Source organism: Macrosteles quadrilineatus, unplaced genomic scaffold (genome assembly GCF_028750875.1).
Source record: "Macrosteles quadrilineatus isolate MER2022 unplaced genomic scaffold, UCM_ALF_1.0 Scaffold_1__1_contigs__length_201487025, whole genome shotgun sequence".
Classification (NCBI taxonomy): Eukaryota; Metazoa; Arthropoda; class Insecta; order Hemiptera; family Cicadellidae; genus Macrosteles; species Macrosteles quadrilineatus.
Genome location: NW_026542594.1, coordinates 122,525,308 through 122,552,375, shown reverse-complemented (window position 1 = coordinate 122,552,375; position 27,068 = coordinate 122,525,308). Strand labels below are relative to the sequence as shown.

General features: G+C 34.1%; 1 protein-coding gene across 11 annotated transcripts in view; it reads right to left on the bottom strand.

Annotated features, from left to right (window-relative positions):
• The window catches only part of LOC128984186 (annexin B9-like), a 281,946-nt gene that overhangs the window by 79,387 nt on the left and 175,491 nt on the right, over positions 1-27,068 (bottom strand). For 8 of the 11 annotated variants that reach the window (XR_008489985.1, XR_008489986.1, XR_008489984.1 and 5 more), the window contains exon 1: positions 24-260. Coding sequence is in view for 7 of the 11 variants with exons in the window: in XM_054403482.1 (XP_054259457.1) it covers positions 24-47 (24 nt within the window). In the remaining 4 variants the exon portion in view is untranslated. Of the gene's footprint in view, positions 1-23; positions 262-10,886; positions 11,064-27,068 lie in introns of those variants that run through there. The other 3 variants (XM_054403510.1, XM_054403524.1, XM_054403497.1) reach the window with 3 other exon arrangements.

Sequence of the window (27,068 nt, the reverse complement as noted above, 5' to 3'; positions counted from 1 at the left end):
TACTAAGTTATATCCTATCTTACCTGGGATGGGTAGTAGCGGCTCATTGTAATACTCGATGAATTAAGTTAATAAACCTGCAACAGAAGAAACCTTCACTCAAACTTTCTGACACTAACAAACAAGGGTAACTACGATTAAAACACTACAAACTGCAAGTGTGTGGAATCCGCTGTACACACAGGTTGAAACTGACAGAAGACACTGATGAAGACAGACAGTGAGGTGAGACAGAACCACAGAACACAGAACACTGGAACAGAATGGATGGATGGTCAGTGGTGGAGGTGGAGGAAGGAAAAACAGCATGCCAAGGCAATGAGATCATCACAATCACAGTCACAGAGCGAGACAGAGGCGGTATCTTAGAAGGAGAGGGGGAATTGTGCTGTCAGCTGTGACGCTGCTCTGACTCGCTCTGACTCACCACGACCTCGGTCCCTCTGTCCGGTCCGGTTCCGGTACGTTCACCGCTCTCGCTACGCTCTGCCTTGTAGTAGAGCATGGTAAAAGGATTCCACCATGGGTGTAGTGGCTGGCTAGTGGAGTGGTGCATGCATACTCACTCAGCACAACCACAGAAAAGAAAACATACTAGCCACAGAAAACATACTACTATATGTATGTTTCCTGTGGCACAACACAGCATGAGCATACGGATGAAAATAGCTATTTACATTACAAGTGTAGTAAGAGCGTTTTTACATCACGCAGGTGAATGTTGTGCAACGAGCGGAAGCGAGTTGCATAATTCACCTAAGAGATGTAAACACGCTCTTGCGCAACGTGTACGTGTAACGTACAAGATTTTACCTGACCCGACAATATACATGGGTTTACTACAATATTTTTCATTATCCATTTCACTCATCGTCTTCAGTAACGTTATTTTACAAACAAAAGCTAGGTTAGGAAAATACTTTAAAGCATAACAATAACATTCAAGCGCACAGCTGATTTCTAGCGTTGAACGTCGATGCCTCCATAGAGGTATATTTTTTGATGTAGTAACACTTCGGCCCAGTAACATTTCGGCCAAACTCAAATTTCTTAGAAAAACAGTATCACTTCGTCCCACTCGCTTTTACAGATGATTAAATAAGCTAATGGAGTAACATTTCGGCCCGACGAAAAATTGACAAGGGTTGAGGAACGCATTTCAGGTAGTAAGAGGTACATGACCTGTATACTTTGCAACCACCCTCTGGTGGAATGTCGCCTAACCGTCACCCCTTGCATCCTCTGACCTCACATGACGGAGAATCGGTGGAATCTTACCTAACCTAACCTAACCTATCCTAACCTAACCTAACCTAACCTAACCTAACCTAACCCAACCTAACCTAACATAACCTAACCTAACCTGTAAAATATTTTGTTGGGACGAAGTGTTACTAGTGGGCAGGTAGAGAGTTGGACCGTAGGCCACATCTGAGGGTTTTGGGCCGAAATGTTACTGGGCCGAAGTGTTACTTGGGCCGAAGAGTTACGACACGATATTTTTTCAAGTTAAGCACTCAATGTTAATTAAATGGATTTCATTACATCACCGAGTGAGTTTTTTTCAACTTTACATCACTTGAGAAGTAAGGAAGTTGTATACATCACGCTTGGGATAGGGAAGTTTAACATGGCGGGTTAGGTAATAGTTATTTGTGCAACTAGTGAGAAAAGTGAGTGAGGAATGGTTTCTCGAGTGAGGCAATTGTACTTTGAACTCGAGTTGCACATTATACTTTTCCTACAGTTACCATAAAACAAATAAATTGGTGAAGAAACATAACCTATTTTTACACAGAAGTGAACTTTTAATATAACTTTGATATAACATTTAATGTGAAGTGACAAATACAACAGTACAACAGCTGACCATCTGATTTACAGCCAGTGCTGCCAACGTATTTTGTGTGCATACGACGTTGCCTGCATGTTACGCGCTCACTATTTCGTGCCTTCACGTTGCAAATCTGGAGTGAGACAAAGTAATTAGAGTGAGACAATGTTAACATTGTCTCACTGATGAGCGAATTGGCCACTTTGCTTTCTCAAATCAGTGAGAGAACATGTACATTGTTAGGTAGCTGTAGGAAAAACTATATATTTTGCTGTAGCGTTAGGTCAACAGTACCACTTGGTCAACAAGTGTTAAAAACGTAGGCAGTGTATATGAGTTTGACCTAATGGGATTTTGACCTAGTGAACAGTTCCTACGAGGACAAATATTTCATAAAACGATATATTTCACTGTTTCAATAAGTCAACAGTACCGTACCGCTAGGTCAAAAGTATATTCTGTTCAAAACGACGATAGTCCTCTCGACGATACGTGTGGGTTGCAATGTTTCTGAGTTTAAAAAAAGAAATAAGAGAATGTTCTGCTTGCTCATAAGCAGCAAATAAGCAACTGATTTGCACGCTAAGACGCTGAGTACTACACACGATCACCAAACACCAACTAATCAATATGTTCGCATCTCTTATAAGCGAACATTGATTACGTGAGCTAAATGATCGTCCAACATATGTTCGACAGACTAATTGTGGAATGTTCGTCTTTTTTTATGTTAGCGAACAATGTTCAGCGGACATGTTCGGTTGGTGGAGACGAATCTTTAGTATAAAATAAATAAATTTTCCAAGTGTGATCAAAATAAACTTAAAAAAATACTAACGGCTGTCATTTTTTACTCGGTTGTCCGTTTGAGGTACGGTTTGTGGAATTGTTTTTAGTTCAACAAGACCTTTAATTTGATGCACATATCAACCTATGCTTAGCTTTAAGATTTTCAATTTACTCCCATAGGCCGTCCCCCATAGGTGACATCCGATCACCATGTACACATAAAAAAGTAGTTAGCTTACTATTGCCAGTAATGATATCCCTAATTTGATTGTTATATCCCTTTTATTTTAATGTTGTAAAGTCGTCCTAGTAATTAATTGTCACCATGTATATCTCGGATTCCAGGGGAAGAATTTTGACTTAATTTTTGAATTAGGGACTTCCCAGATAGCAAAAAAATTTGTTGTCATCCAAATTTGCAATAATAAAGTTGTCATGACAAAGATGAAACAAAGTTGTCATGGCAACAATGCAACAAAGTTGTCATGGGAAACATGAAAAGTTATGTCAGCTTTGCGGCAACTTTTCTAGTTTCATAGGGGCAAAGTTGTCGGCAAAGTTGTCATCCAAATTTGCAACAAAGTTGTTATGGTTCTTTTGTGGCAACTTTTCCAATCTGGGTTGCGAAATAGCTGTAAATAATTTATTCTATATAAGTTTGTGACAGAAGAATATTGAGTAAAACACGGTCACTAAAGGGTTTTTATGAGCCAAAAAAAAGACATTTTCTAATGTGACCATTAACAACTCAGAATAGGTGAATAAAAAACTTAAGAGAATAAATAGTCAGGTCAATAAAAAACACATTTAGTACATCAACACCATTTTTAGTTTTTACAGAAATTATTGAATTATAAAACCAAAACCTCACTAGGCAGTTTACTAAGATTAAATAAATTATACATATATAATTATTCAACTTTGAGGTAGTGTATTAAATTTTTTATGCAAAACAGAAACATGAAATATGCGGTTCTTATAATATAGGAGCAGAAAACACACTTAAGAGTCCTAAAACATGTCATCTTCTTGTTGGACAGTTTCAGTGTGGCTTCCTTGTTTTCCAGCTGAATTCTCCTTTCTGCCCTAAAAATAAATAACAAGAATAGGATAAAGATAATCTCTTAACGATTTCCCAAGACAATTATTTATTAATTATTGTCTATGATTTTAAATCTTATTAAATTTAAGACCATATTTTTGTGGTTAATTTAACCAGATTATGCAATAAGTTTGGCACTATTCTGTGCTTCTCAATTGGCATAGAACAAAAAAAGTGAACAATGTGGTTCTTTAAATCTGTCATACCTACAAACCCAAAATTATTGATAAAGTACAATTATGCATAATGCAAATGCACAAAAGATTTAATTAAAATAATTTGTACGATTTGAGATTTGCCTGTATAATTTGTATGGTGGTATAGCCTAACTGTGTGGGGTACCAGCCTCACTGTTCCTACACAGTAGATTTAGAGATCCACATTATCCAAGCAAAGCATGGGCACAACAACTAACTTAGTATCAATAAAAATAACATGTGTTTTCAACTCATTTGGATAGGGCCTATCATGAAATGATAAACTGTTAAAATACCTTCAAGTTAATCTGGTTTTAGCTTGGTTCAGCCACATTGTCACATTTTTCTCGGTAGTTGCCTGGGAGAAACCATCTTTGAATACCCTTTGTGTAGCAACTGAAATCAAGAAAGGAAGGCAAAATAAATAATGTCTGATGAGTGACTTGGTACAGTTGTAGTATGAGGCATTGGCATATAAGACTTGCCTAGAGTTTCCAACAAAAAAACTTGGATAACATAAAGAAAAAATGTTCAATTGTAAATAGTGCTAAAATGGATTTATATGAAAATATTGGTTAGACCTGATCCTATGCCTGTTTTTTACAATCGATTTAACCAGTTGAGTTATAGGCCCATATCAAGGTTCTGCTGCGTAGGCCTTACTAGGACTTAACTACCGGTAGGGTACCTACCTAAAATATCTATGGGCCTAGAAGCAATTCAATTGACTAGGCCTGCTAGGCCTAGATGCTAGACCAAGGCTTTGTGGTTTCTTTACATAACAATTACTGGACATTAATATACCACTAGAAAAGTAACCGAATTACTATTGTCATGGTCATTAGCCTATTTCATTGGCTTGTCGATCAACACACACTAGGCTTTTAGGTCATTTATATAGCTTAAGCTATACTGGGCTACACACATATTTACTTGAGGGCAGATGATTCTTTGTTAATATCTTGGATGTTTAACGTTTTAATAATAATTCACTTGACCTAAAACACGCAGCTTATATGTATAAGAAGCTAATGAGTTTGTTAACAAACTTGACTTGCGCCGACTCAATGTATGGGTTATGTGGACATGAAAGTTGTTTTTAGATGAACAACTAATCAAGACTAGACAATTTTCTTTGGTGCAAGTTGTACGAGGGTAAAAGCAGTTTAAATTAAATGCACTTACCTTAACAAACAGCTCTTGTTGATGGATTTTCTGATACTGTAAGCAGATCTTCAAATAGCCACATCAAATGCAGATCTTTAAATAGCCACTTCAAATGCAGATCTTTAAATGTGCACTTATAGTTTACTTACAAAAACAAAATGAGTTAAGTAGAATAAAGCTAACCTTTATTTTATTAGCAGAAAATTAGGATGATTATGAAGCAAATTGCAAAATGGCGTCGATCCCGTCAACGAGTACGAATGGGGTTGGATGAAACGTTGATGATGATATGCCTACCAGCGCTCCCCGCGCTTAACTATTGAACTACATGTTTGCCAGTGCAAACTTGTTGCAACGATGCGGCAACTTTTATTATTTTAGGGGCAAGAAAGTTGCCTTGACAACTGAATGAAAAGTTAAGACAAAGTTGCAGAAACAACTTTGCCCCGACCAATCAACGGCAACTTTGCCGAAAAATAGTCTGCTATCTGGGTTATAGCCCTAAAAACGTGATTGGTGAACGCCACCCGCCACCACCTCAGGAAAATCCGTATTTCGCCACACAACTCATTTGAAAATTTAAAAATTTAACATTGACCATGGGTTCCTAAGGAACTATATTGGTTGAAAGAAATAACAAGGAAAAAGTAAACAAGACACAAGATTACACTGAAGATTACTAGGGGAAATAGTTCCGATCAAATACTGATTATTTTTAGCCCTCTCCCAACAAAATTAATCCCTGGAGTACTGAGGCATTTAAAGTAAACTAATTTTTAAATTACATTTGGGGGCAACTGGGGGGGTTTAATTGGCATGAAACTATTACCATATGCCAAATCCCAATAAAAAACTAAAATTTCTTTAGAAGTAGTATTGAAAAAGCAAAACATTGTTGTCACAAGCCATTTTGAAAATAATATGATTTGGTTTATTTTTATCTGCTGTCTTTTGTACACATCGAACAACAATACCTAGAGGGGAGAAAAATTCTCTGTGAGTAGCACCTTTGACTATTAATGGTAGCACTTAAAATTGAGCAAGATCATAAAAATGTATCCTGTTTTTGTTTAATTGCATGCTTTTACATTGTAGAGTTGATATTATTCCAGCTATAAAATGTCTGTCTAAAGCCGGGTTTTCCTAGGCGTGGAGTCGGCGAGCGGAGAGAGGAACGCGGAGAGCGGACTCCACTTGTCTTAGGCAATTTAATGTTACTGTTTTCCTAGAAGCGGAGCGGAATGCCATGTTAATTTCATTTCCGCTCTCCGCGTTCCTCGCTCGCCGATTCCGCGCCTAGGAAAACCCAGCTTTAGGTTTGTAATAAAAATGTTTTTCGTAAATTATAAAATGTTTGTTTACAATATTGTTTTATTTAAATTTATTAAACCCAATTAACTTCAACCGAACAAGACTCGGTCCCCCGGTACTAATTTTTACATTTATTACAATTTTAACAATGATTTAACCTGAATTTAACAGAACCGTGACTAATGGCATGAAGTCATGATAGGTGTCTACGCCTTCTTCGCCTGAGTGTTCGCGAGTTCATAATAACAGTGAGTAATGAATTTGAAGGTTATCTTGAAATAACCTTATTGTTACTAGCAACAGAGCCCGCTGTGGTTAAATACAACGGTCTCTAGTAAAATAATGGTTATGAAATCCATACACCACCTTACTCACTAATATTGATGGTACAGATTAAGCACATAACATTAGAATCACACAATTAACATAAGGAACACACTTTAAACTTAAACACAAATTCAAATTGTTAACATCAACATTTAATCAAAGAAAAATCAATTAAATAACAATATAACAATAAACTGTTATATTATTAACACATGTTTCGTATGATAAGATTATGCATACTGAAAATTATTGGTTTTTCTTTTCCGAATCGGGTTAGCTCTTCTACCCGACCGATTTTCATGATGTTGGCCTTAAACTAAAGCTATGGACGCATCACAGATTTGCCATCAAGCATCGGCACTCATTTTGACGTATATTTCGAGTTATGCACAAACTGCCTCCCTGTACATTTCTTATAGGAGTTAAATTTGTTTTTTTTTCAAGTTCGTTTTGGCTCTTCTACCCGACCGATTTTCATAATTGTGGCCTTAAAGCTATGCAAGAACATTTGTCATAAAGTGAAATACCAGCTTTCATTTGAGCTATTGATTATTTACTTGAGATCTGACTACCTAAGCACACTGCTGAATCACAAGAATCAACAATAATTATAATTGTTTTAGAACTTATCTGCATAACTCTATTTTCATTTAAGTTATTTTATATGTCTTGGTCTTAAAATACTTCTAGAAATTTCATTTTAGATATTGATAGTTTTAATCAGTTAAGTTCAAGATAGTGTATCACTCAATCAGAAAACATAAATTTGATATAAGAAAATCAAATTAAAACTTATTTTTATATAAGCCATCCTGAGTTGTACTGATTTGATTTGTAGGCCTATAGTTGTAAAATAGAGATGTCCGTTGAAATAAATAAATAAATAAAGTGCTTGCATGATAACACCAGTCTATACTAGCGTACTGAAAACCAATTCTATTTGGTATAGTTACACGTCTACCGCCCCAAAATGTATGCCACTGTGAACCTATAGTGTGGGCGCGTGTTAGGGTCTGCTGGGATCCTTCCATGTCCAAGTCTAAGTTAAAATTTTTATCCTATTTGTTTACAATTGATATATGTTTTATCCATAAATAAATCCCAAAGTACCCATGAACTTTTGAGAAAACTACAAGTCACAACCCCCATAAACCATATATTTAAAATGTTCACCATGACTAAAAACCTTGCCCAAAACTATCCATTATTTCATAAATTGCATTTTAAGGTCGTAATTCATTTCTAAAGGGAACTTTCCATAGACTTATGTTAAAAATAACTCAGCTGTCCTTATTTGTTTGTTATTCTTTTAATTTATTACCTTATTAAACTCAGGTGTGATTTTTGTTTGTATTACTGTATTCTGATTTGTTTATTTCAGATTTACTTAACCAATCAATAATTTTAATAATACTTATGAAGTCAAACGGGGCGAAGCCCGTGGGTAACAGCTAGTTAATTATACGAAACAATTTCTTGGAATGGATTTCAAATCTTCTTTGGAGCTCTGTTCTTTAGAGTCGATCTAAAAAGCACAGTTATGGCAGGTACTTCGTACTTCTTCAGTGATACTTGTTACTGTGATGATAATTAAATAATTATTAACCACTAAATGCATTTTCTGATAGGTACTTTTATAGGAAGGATTTGGGACTTATACAATGGACGGTGCTAAAAGACTATAATTTAGAAAACTTTCATGTACTTTATCATAGGGTCTGTCAGATCCGACACAATTAATGTTCATATAAAAACCGACGAGACGAGTTCACTGCATGTAGATTCATGCCGTGTGCAGCAAGCTTAAAACGGTTAAAACGCCCTTGAGCCACCAGGAATAAATGACTATCAAGAATTTGATGATCTGAGAAAATCTGGGTGAGAATCATACAATTAATTTCATTTACATTTAATAACCAACATAAGAATTTAATTTCGTTGGTATTTTGTTAGGCAGACATTGTCTCTGTAGGCTATGTACAGTATACAAATGACCTGTTGCCGTGGTTCTAAACATGGTGTGTTCACATCACCGTAAGAGTGCGTAAAACGTGTCCTTGTCCGGTCACGTAGATTGTTTTCGAGAAGTGCTTCGCTGCATGGAAGGACAAAGCATCTCTTAGAAGAGTATCCGGTAAGGATGAAAGGAAAGAAGTCACGAAGAGGGACCAAGAAGAATGCGCAGGGAAGCGTCCTGCGAGCCGCAGGCTTCAGGCAACCTCCTCCTTCATGTCATCATGGAAGAAACAAAAAAGGCTTAGCCTACGTTACACTCCTCTGATGATCCCGTATCGTTAGGTTTGCACTCCAGTTATACTCACTACAGGTTTTACGTAGTAACGTAGACGATGCGGCGCGATGCTAACTAAGTCAAACTCTGGCTCCTATATAAACGACGATCACAGGCTCATCGTGCGATAATGACATCTTTGCGAGATATTTTTGTGATTGGGTTGGATGGTTTAGCGTTATCGTAAGAATCACTACTATCAGTGCTATTAGTCCGTTATCAGAAGATGGTGAGCGTCACGCAGTGAATAGTTTGTACTACTAGGTTTTGTATTGTGTGAATAGCGTTATCGTAAGAATCACTACTATCAGTGCTATTAGTCCGTTATCAGAAGATGGTGAGCGTCACACAGTGAATAGTTTGTACTACTAATAGCGTTATCGTAAGAATCTCTACTATCAGTGCTATTAGTCCGTTATCAGAAGATGGTGAGCGTCACACAGTGAATAGTTTGTACTACTAATAGCGTTATCGTAAGAATCACTACTATCAGTGCTATTAGTCCGTTATCAGAAGATGGTGAGCGTCACACAGTGAATAGTTTGTACTACTAGGTTTTGTATTGTGTGAAATCACTTTTACTTCTATTTACCTATTATGTTTGTGTATTCTCTTCAGATTGCACAAGTAAACTTAAGATTTTAAGTCCAGCACTATTATAAACCAACAGAGCAGGTACCGTAATTATTCTACAGCTAGAGTTACATACAGCAGTATGACACGAGAGTGATTTGGTACATAATGGGGGTTTTCCAAAATATTAAAAACGAAAATATTTTCTGTCAAGGGATGTTTTTCTCATCAAGAAGTACTGTACGCAGTTCAGCATCAACAGCACTGAATAAAAAAAACCTTTTATACGCGGATATCAGTTTTGATACTGAAATGTAAATATTGTTTATCTTCTTAAGATTCGCTGTATCCTTAGTCTAATATACAAAATTGTTAATGCTCAAAGTAGTCACACTGTGATTCATAGTAAAATAGATCATTATGTTTCCAATTACCCATTAATAAATACATAATACTGTAATCTATGCCAAACATTTTACTAAATTCAGCAACATTTTCTAAATCATACATTTAGAAAATGTTGCTGAATTTAGTAAAATGTTTGGCATAGATTACAGTATTATGTATTTATTAATGGGTAATTGGAAACATAATGATTTATTTTACTGAGAATCACAATATGACTACTTTGAACTGTAAATTCTCTTCAACATTATTGTCATGGTCATCACTATAATTCCAGAAAGAACATTTGTAAATCGTTCTTAGTAAGTTTTCGTAAACACTCTGATAGCTTATATACTACTTTCTTCTCCATTCCTGACAACACTATGTATAATTTTCGCAATTTAAAAATTACTTTAAAAATTCAATTAACACTATACAGCAGCAAAACTGTATTGGAAAAACAACGACATGGTCTTTGGGAATCATTATACCTCTTGCAAAATGGCAGAATTTCTATTTAGTTAATCTATTTATAATCATATTTCTATTGATCATTCTGACGATTTGTAGTTGATTTAAAATGCAATCAAGACAAAGTAGTAAAAACGTGAATGTTTTGGACAGAACAATGACGCCACACAGTTCCACAATCGATATTCGTCAACCCCACATTGGGTTGTAAAACTAATCTAGTCCCACAATCTACAAGCACTCCTGTAATTGATAACAACAACAAGCAAGGTGGAGAGGACCAAGCCTATTGTAATGTTATGTTTTCTTGACACAACTAATTGACAATGCAATGTAACCATTACCAATGCCTACGTGACAGATGACGGCGCTGCTATCACACCTACCCTGGTGTATATTGTACGTCGCAATCCAGGTACAGTATATACATTAGCTTACCTGTAGACAGGACCACGCCCAGTCGTCAGTGTCAGTGATACAGTAGTCAACAGTCACTAGTCAGTCAAAGCAATGTGGTACTGGTATATGAGTGATGTAATGGTAATGTGGCTGCGCATGCGTCACTGCCAATCCTGTTACCAACTGTGAAAATTTCACCTATATTGGAAAAACAAACTACTTTGTCGAAGCGAGTATTATTTACACTTTTACCCACTACACGTACACGTTAGTGAAGTGAACACTGAGTAGTCTTGATACTGCAGTGATGAAGTTTGTCAACGCCCTTCCTGTGTGTTCCAACACAGCGCCACATCGTGTGGCGGGGAGCGGAACTGACTGATCCTTGCAAAGAGTTTAGCTTCAGATTGGAGCAAACATTTTTTTTTTAAATCGCAGCATTTGCACTTTATGTCTGACTGATTAGCAATCAATATGCCAGTCAAGGAATTTAATAGAAAGCCAAATGCAACTTTAAATTTACGGAATTTTAATACCTTCCACAAATAGTTTGGAAACATATCTTTATAAAATTATCGGTGTTTATAATTAGTTTGCTTCTGCACAACACCGATACTTTAACCTGAGTTCTAGGGTTATAGTAGTATGTTTTCTGTGGTTCTAGTCAAGGGATCTCCAAGCTGAATTGTCCACAAAGGGGAGGGGGGTGCGCAATAAACGAAGAACGGTGCTGAACTGACTAAAACTTTAACAATTTTTAATTTATATACACTGTACTTAGCCCTGAGTAGACAGCTTTGACCCTGTGTAGCTAGATCGAAGCGGGCAGATGTAGCTAGTACTGAAAATGGAATAATTTAAATGGGGAATATCGTAATCATATGTGTTCTCTCGATGCATGAGGAATATATTCATCAGTTAGTTATGATTGCACGCGTTCCAGGATACCAACTTCGAAGCTACCCTTGAAAGTTCCTGGCTTTGTGAACTTCCCTGTCAAGAGCAGGTGCCAAAAACAAGATGCGTGCTACAACAGAAAGCCAAGTTATGTTGGAGACAGTCATAGGAATTGTTACCTTTCTGTGAGAGATTGTCCAAATAGTTACACTTGACTTGAAACTAGGACGTCGACCTCTGTACCTATCAGATATCAATCGGCACAGCAGTATTGTAAGTAGGCCAAGGAGTCTCTAGTCCTAGTCCCAGGCACAGCTGATGTGTAACCTTCTGCTCGGTGATGGCGATGGCGATGGCGCAATCTACTGGGAACAAGTTTCCTCCACAAGGTCGTGTGATCGTCTTCTCTTATACTGTATGTATAAAGATAACAAACGATCATTGTGGTATTCCAGTCTACGAGAGTTCGAGAAAAGATTTGTCGGAAATCTCGTATCTTACAACCTATTTTTTTTTTTTAATTCCATAATTTGAATTTTTGGGTTAGCTGAGTGTTTGTAGCACAAGTTTATTTTCAAAAGGTTGCCGATTCGATCTCCATAAATGCCAGTAGCTTTTTGAAATGTCGAATATGGATCCAGCTGTCGTTGAGTTAAATGGTTTTGAGTTAAAAGCATCTTGCCTCTAAATATTTAATCTCCAGCTATCATATTTTATATCCTATCTCATGCTTAAAAGAGAAATTTATGATTGTGGATTTTTTAGAAAATCCAAAACAATATATAAAAAAATACAGAATTGCACGTTCTGAACAGGCAACGTATGGACAACCTGACCTTTACAAACTTAACCATAGACACAATTTAGTGCACTCCTGTGAACACAGGATAACACCCACAAAAGTACAATACCATTACTTAAAATAAGAAATTTCGGTAACTGCATTTTTGTGATGGCAAGTTAAGATGCTTATTTTTTGTTTGTTTACTGGTGGTTCTTATGTATTTTATATTTTGTAAGCAAACTGTACTAAAACATTCACTAGGGAACGAATTTGGCTGGAATTTGAGGAATAGATAATTTTGGAACCAACAAATTTATTGGTGGAGCAACACTGTACGAAACTTTGAATGTTGCTGAAAAACTCATTTGGGAAATTAAAAGTCTTAGCACTGGACTTACGGAGTTTTGGATCAGAAAAATAGAAGCAGAAATACATTTGAACTGATATTATACAAATACAAATATATAAGATAAACTAGCAGAGTACCCGTCCTTCGTACGGGGTTGGCATAGAAGTATAAAATGCTTATTGCAGTTATGGGAGAGGACACGGTTTAAGGAAATTTGGTATTTAAATTTATACGGTATCCTATAGTGTAGCACACATCTACCATAGCCCTAATGTTCTACCACTGCACCTAAACCATGGAAAAAGTAAAGTTCTCATTGTGTACCACAACCTTTTGTTGCTAGTTGGTTCAAATTAGCTGTTGTAATAAATGCAAATAAACGGTATCAGCATTCTGACACATACTTTCTCCCATAAGTTTGTCAACAACCTTTATCATGTGTAAGCGGTGAGAGTAAATATACGGAAATGGGATTTGTACAATTTTGTTCAGAACTTAAAGGTATATAACATGTTAAATTTTGATCAAAATTGTTCTGGCCGTTTTTGGGAAAATCCGATTTTTCTGTTATTTAATGGGGGTTTTTTGGGAAAATGACATAATTTACAATAATTTTTGAACCAAAATTTTTACAGAAATTATATTTGTACCATTTTGTTCAGAATATAAAGGACTATGACAGACAACATTTTTATCAAAATTGTTCGGGCCATTTTTGGGAAAATCCTATTTTTCCGTTTTTTTATGGGGTTTTATGGGAAAATCCCTATTAAAAATAAAAATTTCTAAAAAAATTAAAAAAAAACTATTAAAATTGTAAGGACTATAACATACTATGTTAAATCAAAACCGTATTTTTTTCTAAAATCCTATTTGTCGTTATTTTATGGGTTTTTTATGGGAAAATAACATATTTGACCATAACTTTTGAACCGTAATTTTTACAGATATGGGATTTGTACCATTTTATTCAGAATTTAAAGGGCTACAACATACTAAATTTTTATCAAAATCGTTCGGGCCATTTTTGAGAAAATCCGATTTTTCCGATTTTTTATGGGTTTTTATGGGAAAATCCCCATTAAAAATCAAAATTTCGAAAAAATGAAAAAAACGCCTGGAGATACCATAAATTAGAACCTACATACCAAATTTCATCGAAATCGGACCACAGGTGTTGTCTCTAGCTCTGTACACATCCAGACACACAGACACACACACACACTCACACACACACAGACATCACTTCGAAAACCACTTTTTTGGGTCCAGGGGGACCCAAAACAAATATATCCACTCAAAACTCAAACTCGAAAATTTTGACGAAAACAATACTTTCTCCATATACTATGGTATAGGGGGAGAAAGTAAAAACATAATAGTGCTGCACCCTGTTGGTAAGCCTTAAATTTAATGCTATTTAATATCATAGAACCAACTTGTACAGTTGAAACGGCTGACAAAATTCGTTTATTCCCTTAAATATGATACTCATAAGGTTAACATGAGAAAATCGAGAGCCAGAGCCACTGGGGTGGAGCCTGAAAGGGTTTTTGAGGTAAGAATATGTCTATATATTAATCGGAAATGGCAGCTATCATCATACCAAATTTCAACCTTATCGGTTTAGTATTTACTTATTCTCTGTATACACTCGATAAACTTTAGAAACTTTATTATTAGGGATATAATATATCAAATTGTAATATCGTTATGTATGAATTATTTTTAATTGAATCAGACGTGCACCACGAATCTGCAAACACAAAAAAGGAATTGTGATTTATATATTTAAATTGCCTAATATTGTTAGGGGAATAAAGTTTAAGAAGTAAAATCATGTAAAACGTGTTGAGGTGATGTACTGTAGTTTGTCACAACCTAATCCATATGTTTCATTGAGTAGATCTAACCAATCACATTTAAGACTATTGTAAACGTGAAACACTTTTAAACCATACCTTTCATAAAGTATACGTATTGTTATGTGTTAAATGGTAAAAAAACCTAATCGTAAATGCGAGCGAAATCAGCATTTGGCTTGAATTATCAAAATTGCGTCATTTTCTACGGGTCAAATGAAACTTAAAATTAATAATTCAATCATTATGTATTTATAAGTATTTATTTGTCACAAACATCCATCCATCCATCCATCCATCAATCCATCCATACATCCAAACTTTCTTACTTATAATATTAGTAGGATTAGTAAACTGTTGTAATATTGCTTGTTTATGGATATATTTTTATCAAACTTGGAAAATTTCTTTCTTTCATACTAAGCTATATTTGCCTATATTATATTTGCCTATAAATCACACTTCGTTACCCTCCCTGTAGGCAGCAAACCTAGATAATCGTTAATCCTAATGTTATTGAATTAGATTTAATTGAAAATAAAGTCACACAAATGGAATTTTGCTTAGGCTGCAGGTTTGCTGCGGTAGGGGTATTATGGAATTTATATTTAGTAGAAAGAGGACATTTTTGTGGTCGTAATGATTAACTCTAATTTATATAAGATACTAAATAATCCCGTTGGTCACAATTAGTAGTGCCGGTCGCTTGTTATTTGAACAGCTACTGCAAACCAGCGCTAATATTCGTATTTGCTAGCAGCTATACCGGGTATAGCTGCTAGCAAATACCCGTGCCTTGCAACGGGGTCAGTATGCAAAAGAGACAATGTTGGTTCTTTGAAAATGCCGAATGGTTTCACTCCTACCATTTAATTCAGAAAATATACCTAACTGTATAACTTAACTCGATAATAGTAGGTGTTGGTTAACTCATACCGTTCATACTTATTTAGGCTACCTACAATACAAAACCAATGATAGATTTTATGGTACAATAAAAGAACGTGTTTAATGGTTTGCACTGTAAACAAAAAAGCTATCACAACAGTTACAAACCGAAAAATAGAAAAAATACCCCCGCTGCAGCAAACCTGCCGACTAAGCGAATTTCCATTTGTCTGAATTGATTTTCAGTTAAATATATTTTAATAACATTAGGTTAAACGAGTACGTAGGTTTGCTGCTACAAGGAAACTAATAAAGTGTGTTTTGAGTAAAATATTGATAGCTTAGTACAAAATAAATAAATTTGCCAAGTTTGATCAAAATATATCCATAAACAAGCAAACTACAACATTTGACAATATTCTCCATAAGAATAACATTGGAATTTTAAATTTACAATTTTTTTTAATTTTCTCCGTTACAGTACTAACAATCGAACAAAAATACTTTTATATACTAAATTATTTGTTTTTTTTTAAGCTCTTTAAAAAGGTCTAAATAGAAATCGGGAAATTTTGTGTTTTGAGGGTCAAAAGTGAGAAAAACAAATTTTTACCCCATAAAACCCCCCGTAAAGCCCCGTTCCCATGGTCCGATCGTGCTGGTTCGCGAACTCATTCAAGTTTATCCCGCTTTACACCTTTAAACCAAATTTCATCAAAATCGGACAAAAATTACTCAAGTTATCGCGTTCACGGACGGATATATATATATATATACATATATAAAAATTTGAACGAATTGTGTTTTTGGCCTCTGGGGACATCAAAATGAAAAAGTAAATCGGTCCCGGGTCTAGGTCTTACCGTGCCAACTACGGTAATAGCTACTTCCCTATAGGGAAATTCGCTAATAGGAAAATATAAATAAATATGGAAAATAGGGTAATTTTCTAACTTTCTTATATCCATGAATGATTTCTTTTACAACGAATTATTCCCTGTAAAATATCATTACAGCATTTCACAAATATTAGTACAAACTCAGTATAATAGATCGTAAACATAAAAAAATTAAGTAACTGAAAGAATCATACAATAATGAAATTACACATTAACATTATGGTTTGACAGCTCCATTTAAGTGATGTTAAATAATGTTTACATTCGGGCTAGTGACATCATTATTTTAAATTTATAATCCTTACCCTCTCTGTTCTAATATTCGTGCAGTATTTAATATGTTTGAACCAGCTGTGTGGAATTGTGAAATCAAAATTCATTTGACAGTTAGTTCTGCTTGTTTACATTTTTAAACTTTGTAGGTTTGTTCTTTGTTACCATGGATACCATCAATCAATATTTACTTTTTAATCTCTCACCTCAAATTTGTTAAAGCCCACGGGGCAGAGCCCTAGGACAATATCGAAGCGGGAATAGTTCTATATGTATCCTCGGAACTGTAGCTTCATTTGTGTGCAATTTGAGCCCAGTCGGTTCAGTAGTTTTTTAGTTTATCTCATACAAACACACACACACAGACACCACCTCTTCTTTATAATAGTACTAGCTGTTGTACCCGTGCTTTGCAACGGGAAGAGGACACAAAATAGAAACATTCTAATCTTTACATCTGTTGCATATAATAATTCCGCCAAAGCTTTTAGAAACAAAATTAAACTTTTATGGCCTTAATAGAAAGGTTTAAGTTATGATTTTTAAATCTCGTAAGTAGTGGATACCACCATTTTGGTTTTGATTAAGATTACTTAATGTACTTAATTTTAAATCTTGTGTAGGCTGATATGAGAAAAACTTACCAAATTTTCGAACTTTCACATACGATTTACCTTCATCTCCCTTAGTTACATATCTTTTTATTTATAATTGAATTATAATTATTATAATTATAATTATTAAATTGAAATGGACATTTTTTTAAATTTCACTCTTCTTCATATTAAATAACAAATCCTTCAATCTTCAGTTTCTTCACTCACAATAAATAATTAGCAAAACTAAGTCAGCTGTTATAAACTTTAGAAATATTCTTGTGCCTTATCAATACAGTCTTTTGAAATATTAAAGAAACTATATCTATACTATAAAAAATGATAAACAAATAATTTAGCACTAAAGACAGCAGACAAAACTAATATGATTATCAAAGCGTCGAGGACTAAAAATGTAATAGCAAATACAGTATATGTTTCATTGCATCTCTGATTCTACTCTACAAAAATATCAACAAACAACTTACAAACCAGTTCTTTTAATCAGTTCCATCATCCATTGCCTTTAAATTTTCACACTTACCATTAAGTAAACATAGTAACAGATATTTTATTGATTTTATAAACAAAAGAACACTGTGTAGGTACTGCTTAGTTTTATGATATATTCCTTGGTTTAATTTAATCAGTGGTGTGGCAAAACACAAATAATAAATTCATCAAATAAAGTAAATGTGAACTGAAAGCTATGTTAAGATAAATAAGAGTATTTTTTATTACCATTTGATAATTTAATATAGTTACACATATACAACAGATTTTAGAACACAAAATCAATGACGTACAATTTTGTTATTGACGATTTCTTTAGTTTAATTTAAGCATAGTTTTAGCAAAACACAATAACTGAATTTACCTAAATATACATATAAAAAACAATGTGATGTGCAAGTTATGTTAAGTTAATCTAACACATGTTAAGCAGTTCAAATTTATTTAAAATAGCCTCCAAATTCATACAAAACATCTATAGGGATTGTAATTTTCATACTGTTTCCATGAAAACATATCAATAACATTATTTTCATAACTGAGACGAAAAATCCAAAGCGGAGCCGGAGTTGATACAGCAACGGTTATAGAATTTTTTTCCTATAATCATTGCCAGTTTTTGAATAAATAATCCATCAAAAGGTTAGATTAAAATAAACCTACCTCATAGTTATGGAAAATATTATATTTAACTTCTTTGTATCAGCTGTCTGAAATTGTGAAATATGCAATTTAGCAGTTCTTCTTGTTTACATTGAATTGAAGCAAATGTAAACAAACATTGTTAGTGTTCTAATCACAGTCATGGAGACCAATCAATATTTACTTTTATAATCCTCACCTCAGAACTGTAAAAGCCAAAGGGGCAAAGCCTACGGTCAGTATCGAAATGTGAATAGTCCTATAATGGTCCTTGGTATGTTAGCTATATTTTTGTAAAATTTAAGCTTAGTTGGTTCAGTAGTTTTTGCACCTATTAGTAACACACATACATACAGACACCATTAGATTTTTATATAATAGTATAGATAGATAGATAGATAGTTAGATAGATAGATAGATAGATTTACCATACCTGGGGTTTTAACTGGTACAAAACTATTATGCCTAGCCCACATTAAAGAGCAGTATCTAAAATTAAAAATATTTGTCACCAAATTTACCGCCATGAAATAAAGAATGGCTTCCATCTTCCATCTTTCGGTTCCCATTTTTGACTCTGTTGTACGTTTGAGTTGAGGGTTTTCGGTATTGAATTCAAATAATAAATATCTCTAATTTGACATGCATACTAAGCTAAGCTGGGCTTATAATTTTCTTCTGACTTCTAGCGAATGCCCCAAAATTTCAAATCTAAGAAATCTTACAACTGTTAATACTATTACACTATTAGTCTATAATTAAAATGTATGTTGTTTTTCGACAAATGATGGATGATATTTAGGATATCGTATCTATATTTATGGCGATCAATGAGTTAAGGGATCAACGGCATTAAACAATGTAAACATACGCAAGGATCTCCAATCTATATCTATCTATCTATACTAATATATAAAAATGAGATGTGTGTTTGTGTGTCTGTCTGCTACTTTATAACACAAGAACCACTGAACCGATTTAAATACAATTTTGTATGAAGGTAGCTTATATACCTGGTTACCATATAGGCCTATTCCTGTTATCATATTTCCCTTGGGCTACGTCCCATGGGCTTCCAAAGTTTCGATGTTTACATTTTGGAAGAATGTAAATAGTCAAAAATATTAATTGAAGTCAGCTGTAAATACTATAATTTGACAGTTGAAACAGCAGAGGTTAAGAGGTACAGGTTCTGCTCCCAAGATTCTAAAGTTGTATGCTTATGAGAATGGTTTAATAAAATATTTATGAAAATATACTTATTTTCATGGAAACAAAAGGATCATTACAATGTATAGCCTAAACGATTTGGAATAATTTTGATATGGTAGCTTTTTGTTTACAAATTTGAACTGATAAACAAATGTTCGGATCAGGATTTTTTTAGTTTTTCAAAACTTATACAGATATATATGTACTGGTACAGTTTTACTAATTTAACTGACTCTTTGTTTACACTTTTATTTTATTTACAAACTAAATTTCAACCATACCTACTTTTATTATATCCAGAGGTAGCTACTACTTCTATTTTCTTCTATCAATTACTTCACATTCGCTTTTTTTACATTTACAGAAACCTCATTCAGTAGTTGGGTTTTTACAACAATGCTTTAATTTGACTATGAAAAAAATCGCAAAACTAATCTGCACACAATTCACTTTTGTTTCTAAAATCCATTAAATATCTGTAATGTAACTATGTTTCTTTACTCAATGTTTTAAATGATAATGTAAATTAATGCAAATGCATACACGTTTTGAACTAATGAACGAGTTAAAATAATAACTGTTATGTATTATGTTTTTTATTTATATTTAAATTAATGAAATTTGTGCCCTGATTAACAATAATAGTGGTTGGCTTTCTAACAAGGTAATACAAGTTTTCCATTATTTTATTTTTGCTTATTATTGTGATATATACACACACTCAAATCAAATCAAATCAAATCGTTTATTTGCACATTAGATTTGTATACAATAACATGTAACAAATATCATGCATCGTCAATATTTACAAACTAAAACTAAAACATACAACATGAGAATCTACATATATACACATTATAGGCTTAGAAATTCAGAGACGGAATAAACGGCATTTGAGCATAGAAAATCTTTTAAGTTCCTCTTAAATAGGGACAAAGAGTCTTGGGATTTTATTGCCTGAGGCAATTTGTTAAAAAATTCGATCCCCCTGTAAAACGGACTCCTCTCAAAGGCCGCAGTTCTGTGCCTCGGATAACAGAGGATGCCTCCATTTCTCGTCCGGTGGTCATGGAAATGCCCTAGATGTTGAAATTGATCCCTGTTGACATAGGTCAAAATGAGGACCTGCTGAATGTACAACGAATGTACTGTAAGGATGCCAGAATCTTTGAACACTTCCTTGCAAGGATGGCGATGGGAGAGACCGAAAATGCGCCTCAGAATCTTTTTTTGGAGCTTAAGTATTCTTTCCAAATCAGAAGAGCTTCCCCAAACGGCAATGCCATAACGCAAAATGCTTTCGCAATATCCACGATAGACGTCCACAAGAACTTCCCTGCTACAAGTTGAACTGAGAATTCGAATGGCAAACAGAGCAGAACTGGTGCGGTTAACAACACTTTGCACGTGACCATACCATTTGATGGAGGAATCAAAAATGACACCTAGGAATTTTGTGGTCAATGAGGGATTAGTGAGCTGCGTTTCAGGACTACTTTGATTATTCTGAGACGAACCAATCAGACCAAAATTGAGACATTGTGTTTTGTCTTTGTTAAGGAGAAGACCATTGTACTCAAACCAACTATTTAAGCTCTTGATGACCGAAGTGAATCTGTTCTCTAAGCTGGTTGCATTTGGGGCCTTGATTAGAAGTGCTACATCGTCAGCGAATAAATTCATGTGACAGTCATTTCCTTCATAATGGAGATCATTGATGTACAATAGGAATAAAATAGGAGAGGACACTGATCTGCAGGTAAAGATTGAACTTTGAAAAAAGCTCAGTAGCTACGGTAAAACGTATCAATTATATGTGAAATCAATATAAACTGATTTTCTCTACTACAGTGCTCTATATGTTGTGCGATTATTTTTCCTTATTTACTTTATATGAACGTTTTTCAACTAAATAAATGTTTAAGTAAGCTTATAATTTGAAAATTTAATCGTATGGATACATTATTTCCATACATGCATTAGCGCCTCATATCATTCGCAATAGGCCTTATAAGTTAGCCTAGCCTTAAAGAAAGATATTTTTTTCAAACTAAGAGTTTCAATTGAGTTATGTTCTTGAAACCAAAGGGGAATGTGTAACTATTTTATAATACCCCCGTCGCAGCAAACCTGCATACTAAGCGAATTTCCATTTACCCGGCTTGATTTCTACTAAAATATTCCCTATAAATTTTCAGATTTATTTCCATTTTTAAATAACATTAATTTTAATGAGTAGTTAGGTTTGCTGCTACGGGGAAGATGTTGAGATGTGTTTTTTCAATTGAAATATTGATAGCTTAGTATGAAATAAACCAAATTGCCAAATTTGATTAAAATATATCCATAAACAAGCAAACTATAACAGTTTATTTATTCCCCATATGAATAACATGGGAATTTTAAATTTACAATTTTTTTAATTTTCTCTGTAGTCAATGAACATTCGGAAACACTTCAATATACTAAATTATTTGTTTTTTTAATCTCTTCAAAAAGGTCTAGAGAGAAATTTAGAAATTTTAAGTTTTTAGGGTCAAAAATGAGAAAAACCTATTTTTACCCCATAAAACCTCCCATAAACTCCTGATCCCATGGTCCGATTATGCTGGTTCGCGAACTCGTTCGAATAAATGTAGGTTTACACGTTTGTACCAAATTTCATCAAAATCGGATCAATTTTGCTCGAGTTATCGCGCTAACGGACACATATATAAATATATATATATATATAAATATATATATATATATATATAAATATATATATATATATATGAATTTGAACGGATGGTGTTTTTGGCCTCTGGGGCCCTCAAAACGAAAAAGTAAATCGGTCCCGGGTCTAGGTCTTACCATGAGACCTACGGTAATAGCTTATTCCCTATATGGGAAATTCGCTAAAAACAGGATTAAAGATCAAATTTTTCGCTGCGAAGCACGGGCACAGCAGCTAGCTAGTAGGTCTACTGTATAAACTACTGTATGAAAAATGCGATGATTTGTTTCTTGTATGAAGTGAAGTAATATATAAAAATTTAATTCCATCTTTACATCAAAACCATCCATGACAAGTTTAGTTTTATCATTGACTTTATATCTCTACACGATATAAGGCAATGGTTTTATCCATGAAAAAACTAGCAGTAAAATGTTTACGTTTCTTTGTGATACTAACCGAGGAGCGAGTATCAACTTAAGTATTTATGAGTCACAACGAGAGGAGCTACTGCAGGACATGAATATTTGGCCAGCTGCCCTCCCCAAGACCCCCGCCGCAGCAAACCTGCGCTCTACAGTAATACACCTGTATTGTTTGCCATGTGGTATAGTTCAGATGGGTTGAATATTCACGTGTCTGTGAATAGGAAAGGGTAATAGAAAACTCAATTTGTTATTTAGTCTTTCCTTTTTAGAAGATCCGAAAAAGTTTTATCATGAATGCTTTAGCGAAACGTCTACTTACACATATAAATAGAAAAATATGTTATTAAAAGATACATTGATTCATATGGGTGCTGAAGGGTATAAGTACACTTCCAAACTAAACTTCACCAGTTTGAAAAATCAATAGGTTTTTAATGGTTTGAATCTGGACCCAGCTATCTTGACCATTGGACTTTTACGATTGGTAGCCTACTTGACAAAAACGACTAACCCTAGCAGTCAGGTTAAGATTTTGATATGATGTAGTATTTAGTCCTACTTCTTGTGCATAACGCTCTAAATTCAAGATTGTATTAATGATAAATACTGTATAAGTGATCTCACAACAAATTATTTACGGTACTTTCATACAAAACCATAGTTAAGATAAAAATTATGTATAACTCTCATCCAATCTGTGGCGTATATAAGAAGCTTGGTCATAAACATCCGAAGTTTTCATAACGTTCAAAGTTCTGATAATCTTCCAACTTTTGATTGTGTTGTATACAAATTGCTATGTGAATGCAATACACAGCAAATTGTATTAGTTTCAAGTTACAAAGTAATTATCTTCATTTTTTACAGAAGTATGTTAAAATAAAAACGGTTCGAATTTCGCCTCTTACAAGATGTCAGACTAAACGCCTTGAACTCGGTAAAAAAATGTAAAATTTGAAAAGTATCAGAAAATTATCGTTGCTCTATACTAAGGTTTTCAATATTAAATCAAAGGTACATAGATCTGAGATATTAAAATTTTTAATGATGAGCTTTTTGTGTGTACGGTGCTGAAATTGTAAATTATATTGATGAGATGACAAGAGTAGTCTTGTTTACTAGCTGGCTTGTTACCGAATGACAAACACACAAACCTTCAGTGCTAAGTAAAAGGTAACCTTCGTAGTAAGTACTAGAAATATTGACTAACTCATGTGTAAAGCTATTGGAGCTATGTGTTTATAATGAAGGGAATTGATGGTTTCGGTGTATTTCAATATAGCCTACTGTAGTAGTCCTTATTAACTTTTAAATGTAAATGATTAGAAAAGAAGGTTTGAAAATATGGGACCCGGGCTTGCATGAGTGCCCACAAAGGGTAGAAGTGCACCCTCTTGCACCCCTTAAACCACCCCTAAAAATAAGAAATAAATTTAATATCCGTTATGTTCTTCTATAATCATTTTTATTAATCAAAAGTGGGTTTTAAGAAATTTATAAAAGTGTGTGCATAATGGTAATTTCTAAAAATTGATGTTTAAATCAAGATCACAGATATACCATTATTTTATACTTTTCTTTCATAACAAAAATATTCAGAAAAAAACATCAACAGATACTTTATCCAACTGTAAATTTATTTTTCTTTATAATTGTTTGACTCATTGATTTAACCATTTAAATTATACATAATAACTTCAAATAGCTTATTAATTTTTAATTTTGGCATAAAAAAAACTGTGACTTACCCTCCTCGATGCACAATACACTATTTTGTTTTGGTTGGTTCTGTGTGTTATCAAATACAAATAGCGTAAAAATTAAAAATACGTTTTAAAACACTATATTTCCAGAAATTTTCCCTGGGAGGGCCCTAAGCCCCCCAGATGTTCTTTAGACCTATATATATATATTGCACCCCCCTGTTCCAAATCCTGCGGGCGCCCATGCGGGCTTAAAGGATACGCCCTACTAAATGGTAGGTTAGAGACCTAGACTTCTCATCCCATTGTAAATTTTGAAGCTCGTTTTTTGTCTAGTTCATGTACGGTGACACTGGGCGCTTGTGTTGACATAATTCTGTTACAGTTATTTTAGGGTTAATTTCTAGATTAGTGCTTTACTGTGTGGTTAAATAACTTGGGGTTGAGCTAATGTTTATGATTAGATCGTATTATTTGGTTAAACGAGGTTTTAAATGATTGCAATACGAAGAAACAAATTGTAAACAAAACACGACCTCTGCAGTACACCGTAATGAAACTAAAATGTCTTCAGCTCTTCCATAAGGACGAAAAATCTACTAAGGGAGTATGTATGTTTTATCTATGGTTATACCTACTACAAGACAATATTTAAATAATATAATAGAAAGTTAATTTATACCTTTGAACTATACAACTCTCAATGCTTCAATATTCAATCGGCTGTGTGACAGAACATTTATTATAATGTAAACAGTTATCAAATGTGAGCATAAAGTTTAGTTATTGTTGTTTTATTCCTAGTGATATTATTTTGCTGTGGTGCTCGCCGACAGCAAGTGATGCTAGCAGCTGGACGTCGATGGCAAACGGTGTGCGCTCATAGCCTGAAGGAGTGAAGTATAATACTCCCGCCACAGCAAACCTGCCGACTAAGCGAATTTCCATTTGTCTGGATTGATTTCCAATCAAGGGGAGACTGATGTACCTTTTCTGGTTCAATGCTTTTTAAACGGAGATTCTTTACAAGTTCAAATACATATAGCACGAAAACCACTAAACCTATCATACTGAATTTTTGCACACTTAACTATCACATCCATATATCTATATATCAAATTATAATATTATATTATATTAATTTGAAACTGTTTTTCTTTGTCACGGCTATTTTGAGAGAACGGCTGGGCGTAGAAACTCGGTAGAGGTGTCTAAAGAAAGGTCTTGGTCTGTAGATGAGCCATCAAAAGAGGAACGAGGTCAATTCCCTTGGGGCTCTGCCCCAGAAGCCTTTAAAGTTGCCTCTTCAGATTTGTTTACATTACGACCATATGCATAATTCTACACTACTTTTTAATGAAACAGCTGTTAATATTCAAATTGTGATTTATTGAATTTGTCAAAATGAAGTACAGTATTTGCAATGGGTTTTTCTGATTTTAAAATGGATTTTCTTCTGCATCGTGTCATGTTTTGCAATATAATGTTCTATTACCAAATCAGTGGAAAATCCTATTATCACAGTAACTCTTTTCTTTTGGAGTTAACTTATATCTATTGTATGGGTTGGTTTCTGCCTTTTTACCACTTCTTGGAGATTGTACGTAGGTGATATTCGTTGGCATATTGCATCTGTAGACGAAACTTGGGTTGGTGTATAGAATGGAATCCTGGACAATTTGATATAGGCTAAAAATAAAACTGAATTAACACTGTTTTACATTTCTTGATCAATCGTTGAAATAACCGATTTGCAAACAATGGAAACATAGAAAAAGTCATAGAACACAACCAAGTAGAAGAAATAGAAATAATGTTTTTTTTTAAATTTATAATAGTTATCATAGACAACCTAATGCGACTATGAGAGGGAAAAATTTGTAGAAAACACTAAAAAAACAAGATCAGCTTTTTTATAAAAAATATAAGATATTTACAAAAGATTTTGATTATATCTAACTGTTGTGTAGGCTAGATTGTGAGTATTTCCATAATCTTTGAGTCGCCTGTAATGCAATTGCTCGAATTCGAGCAACAGGTACACTATTTTATGTTAAACCACCTTTTAATGAAATATATCAACATACAAATTATTTTCAACCATTTGAAAAATACAAATTTGCATGCGATATTCTAAAAATAAAAATAAATTATTTTTTTATAAAAATGTATTACTAAAGCAATAAATGATTGGTTTAATGTACTCACCATGTACCCAGACTAAAGCATGCACAATTGTAAGTCTCTATGTATTACAGTTTTTAAAATATGGGTACCTCAAGATAAAAAAAACTTTCGGAAAAGCAAAGCTTTTGAGCCGTGACTAACTCCACCGACGAATGTCACGACTAATATTCAACGGTCCAAGTGTTTTTGTATAGTAGGTTAGATTAGTGTTTCGATTTGTTACTTCCCACGACCCTCAACAAGGCTGTGCCATGTTCTTCTTGCTCCCACCG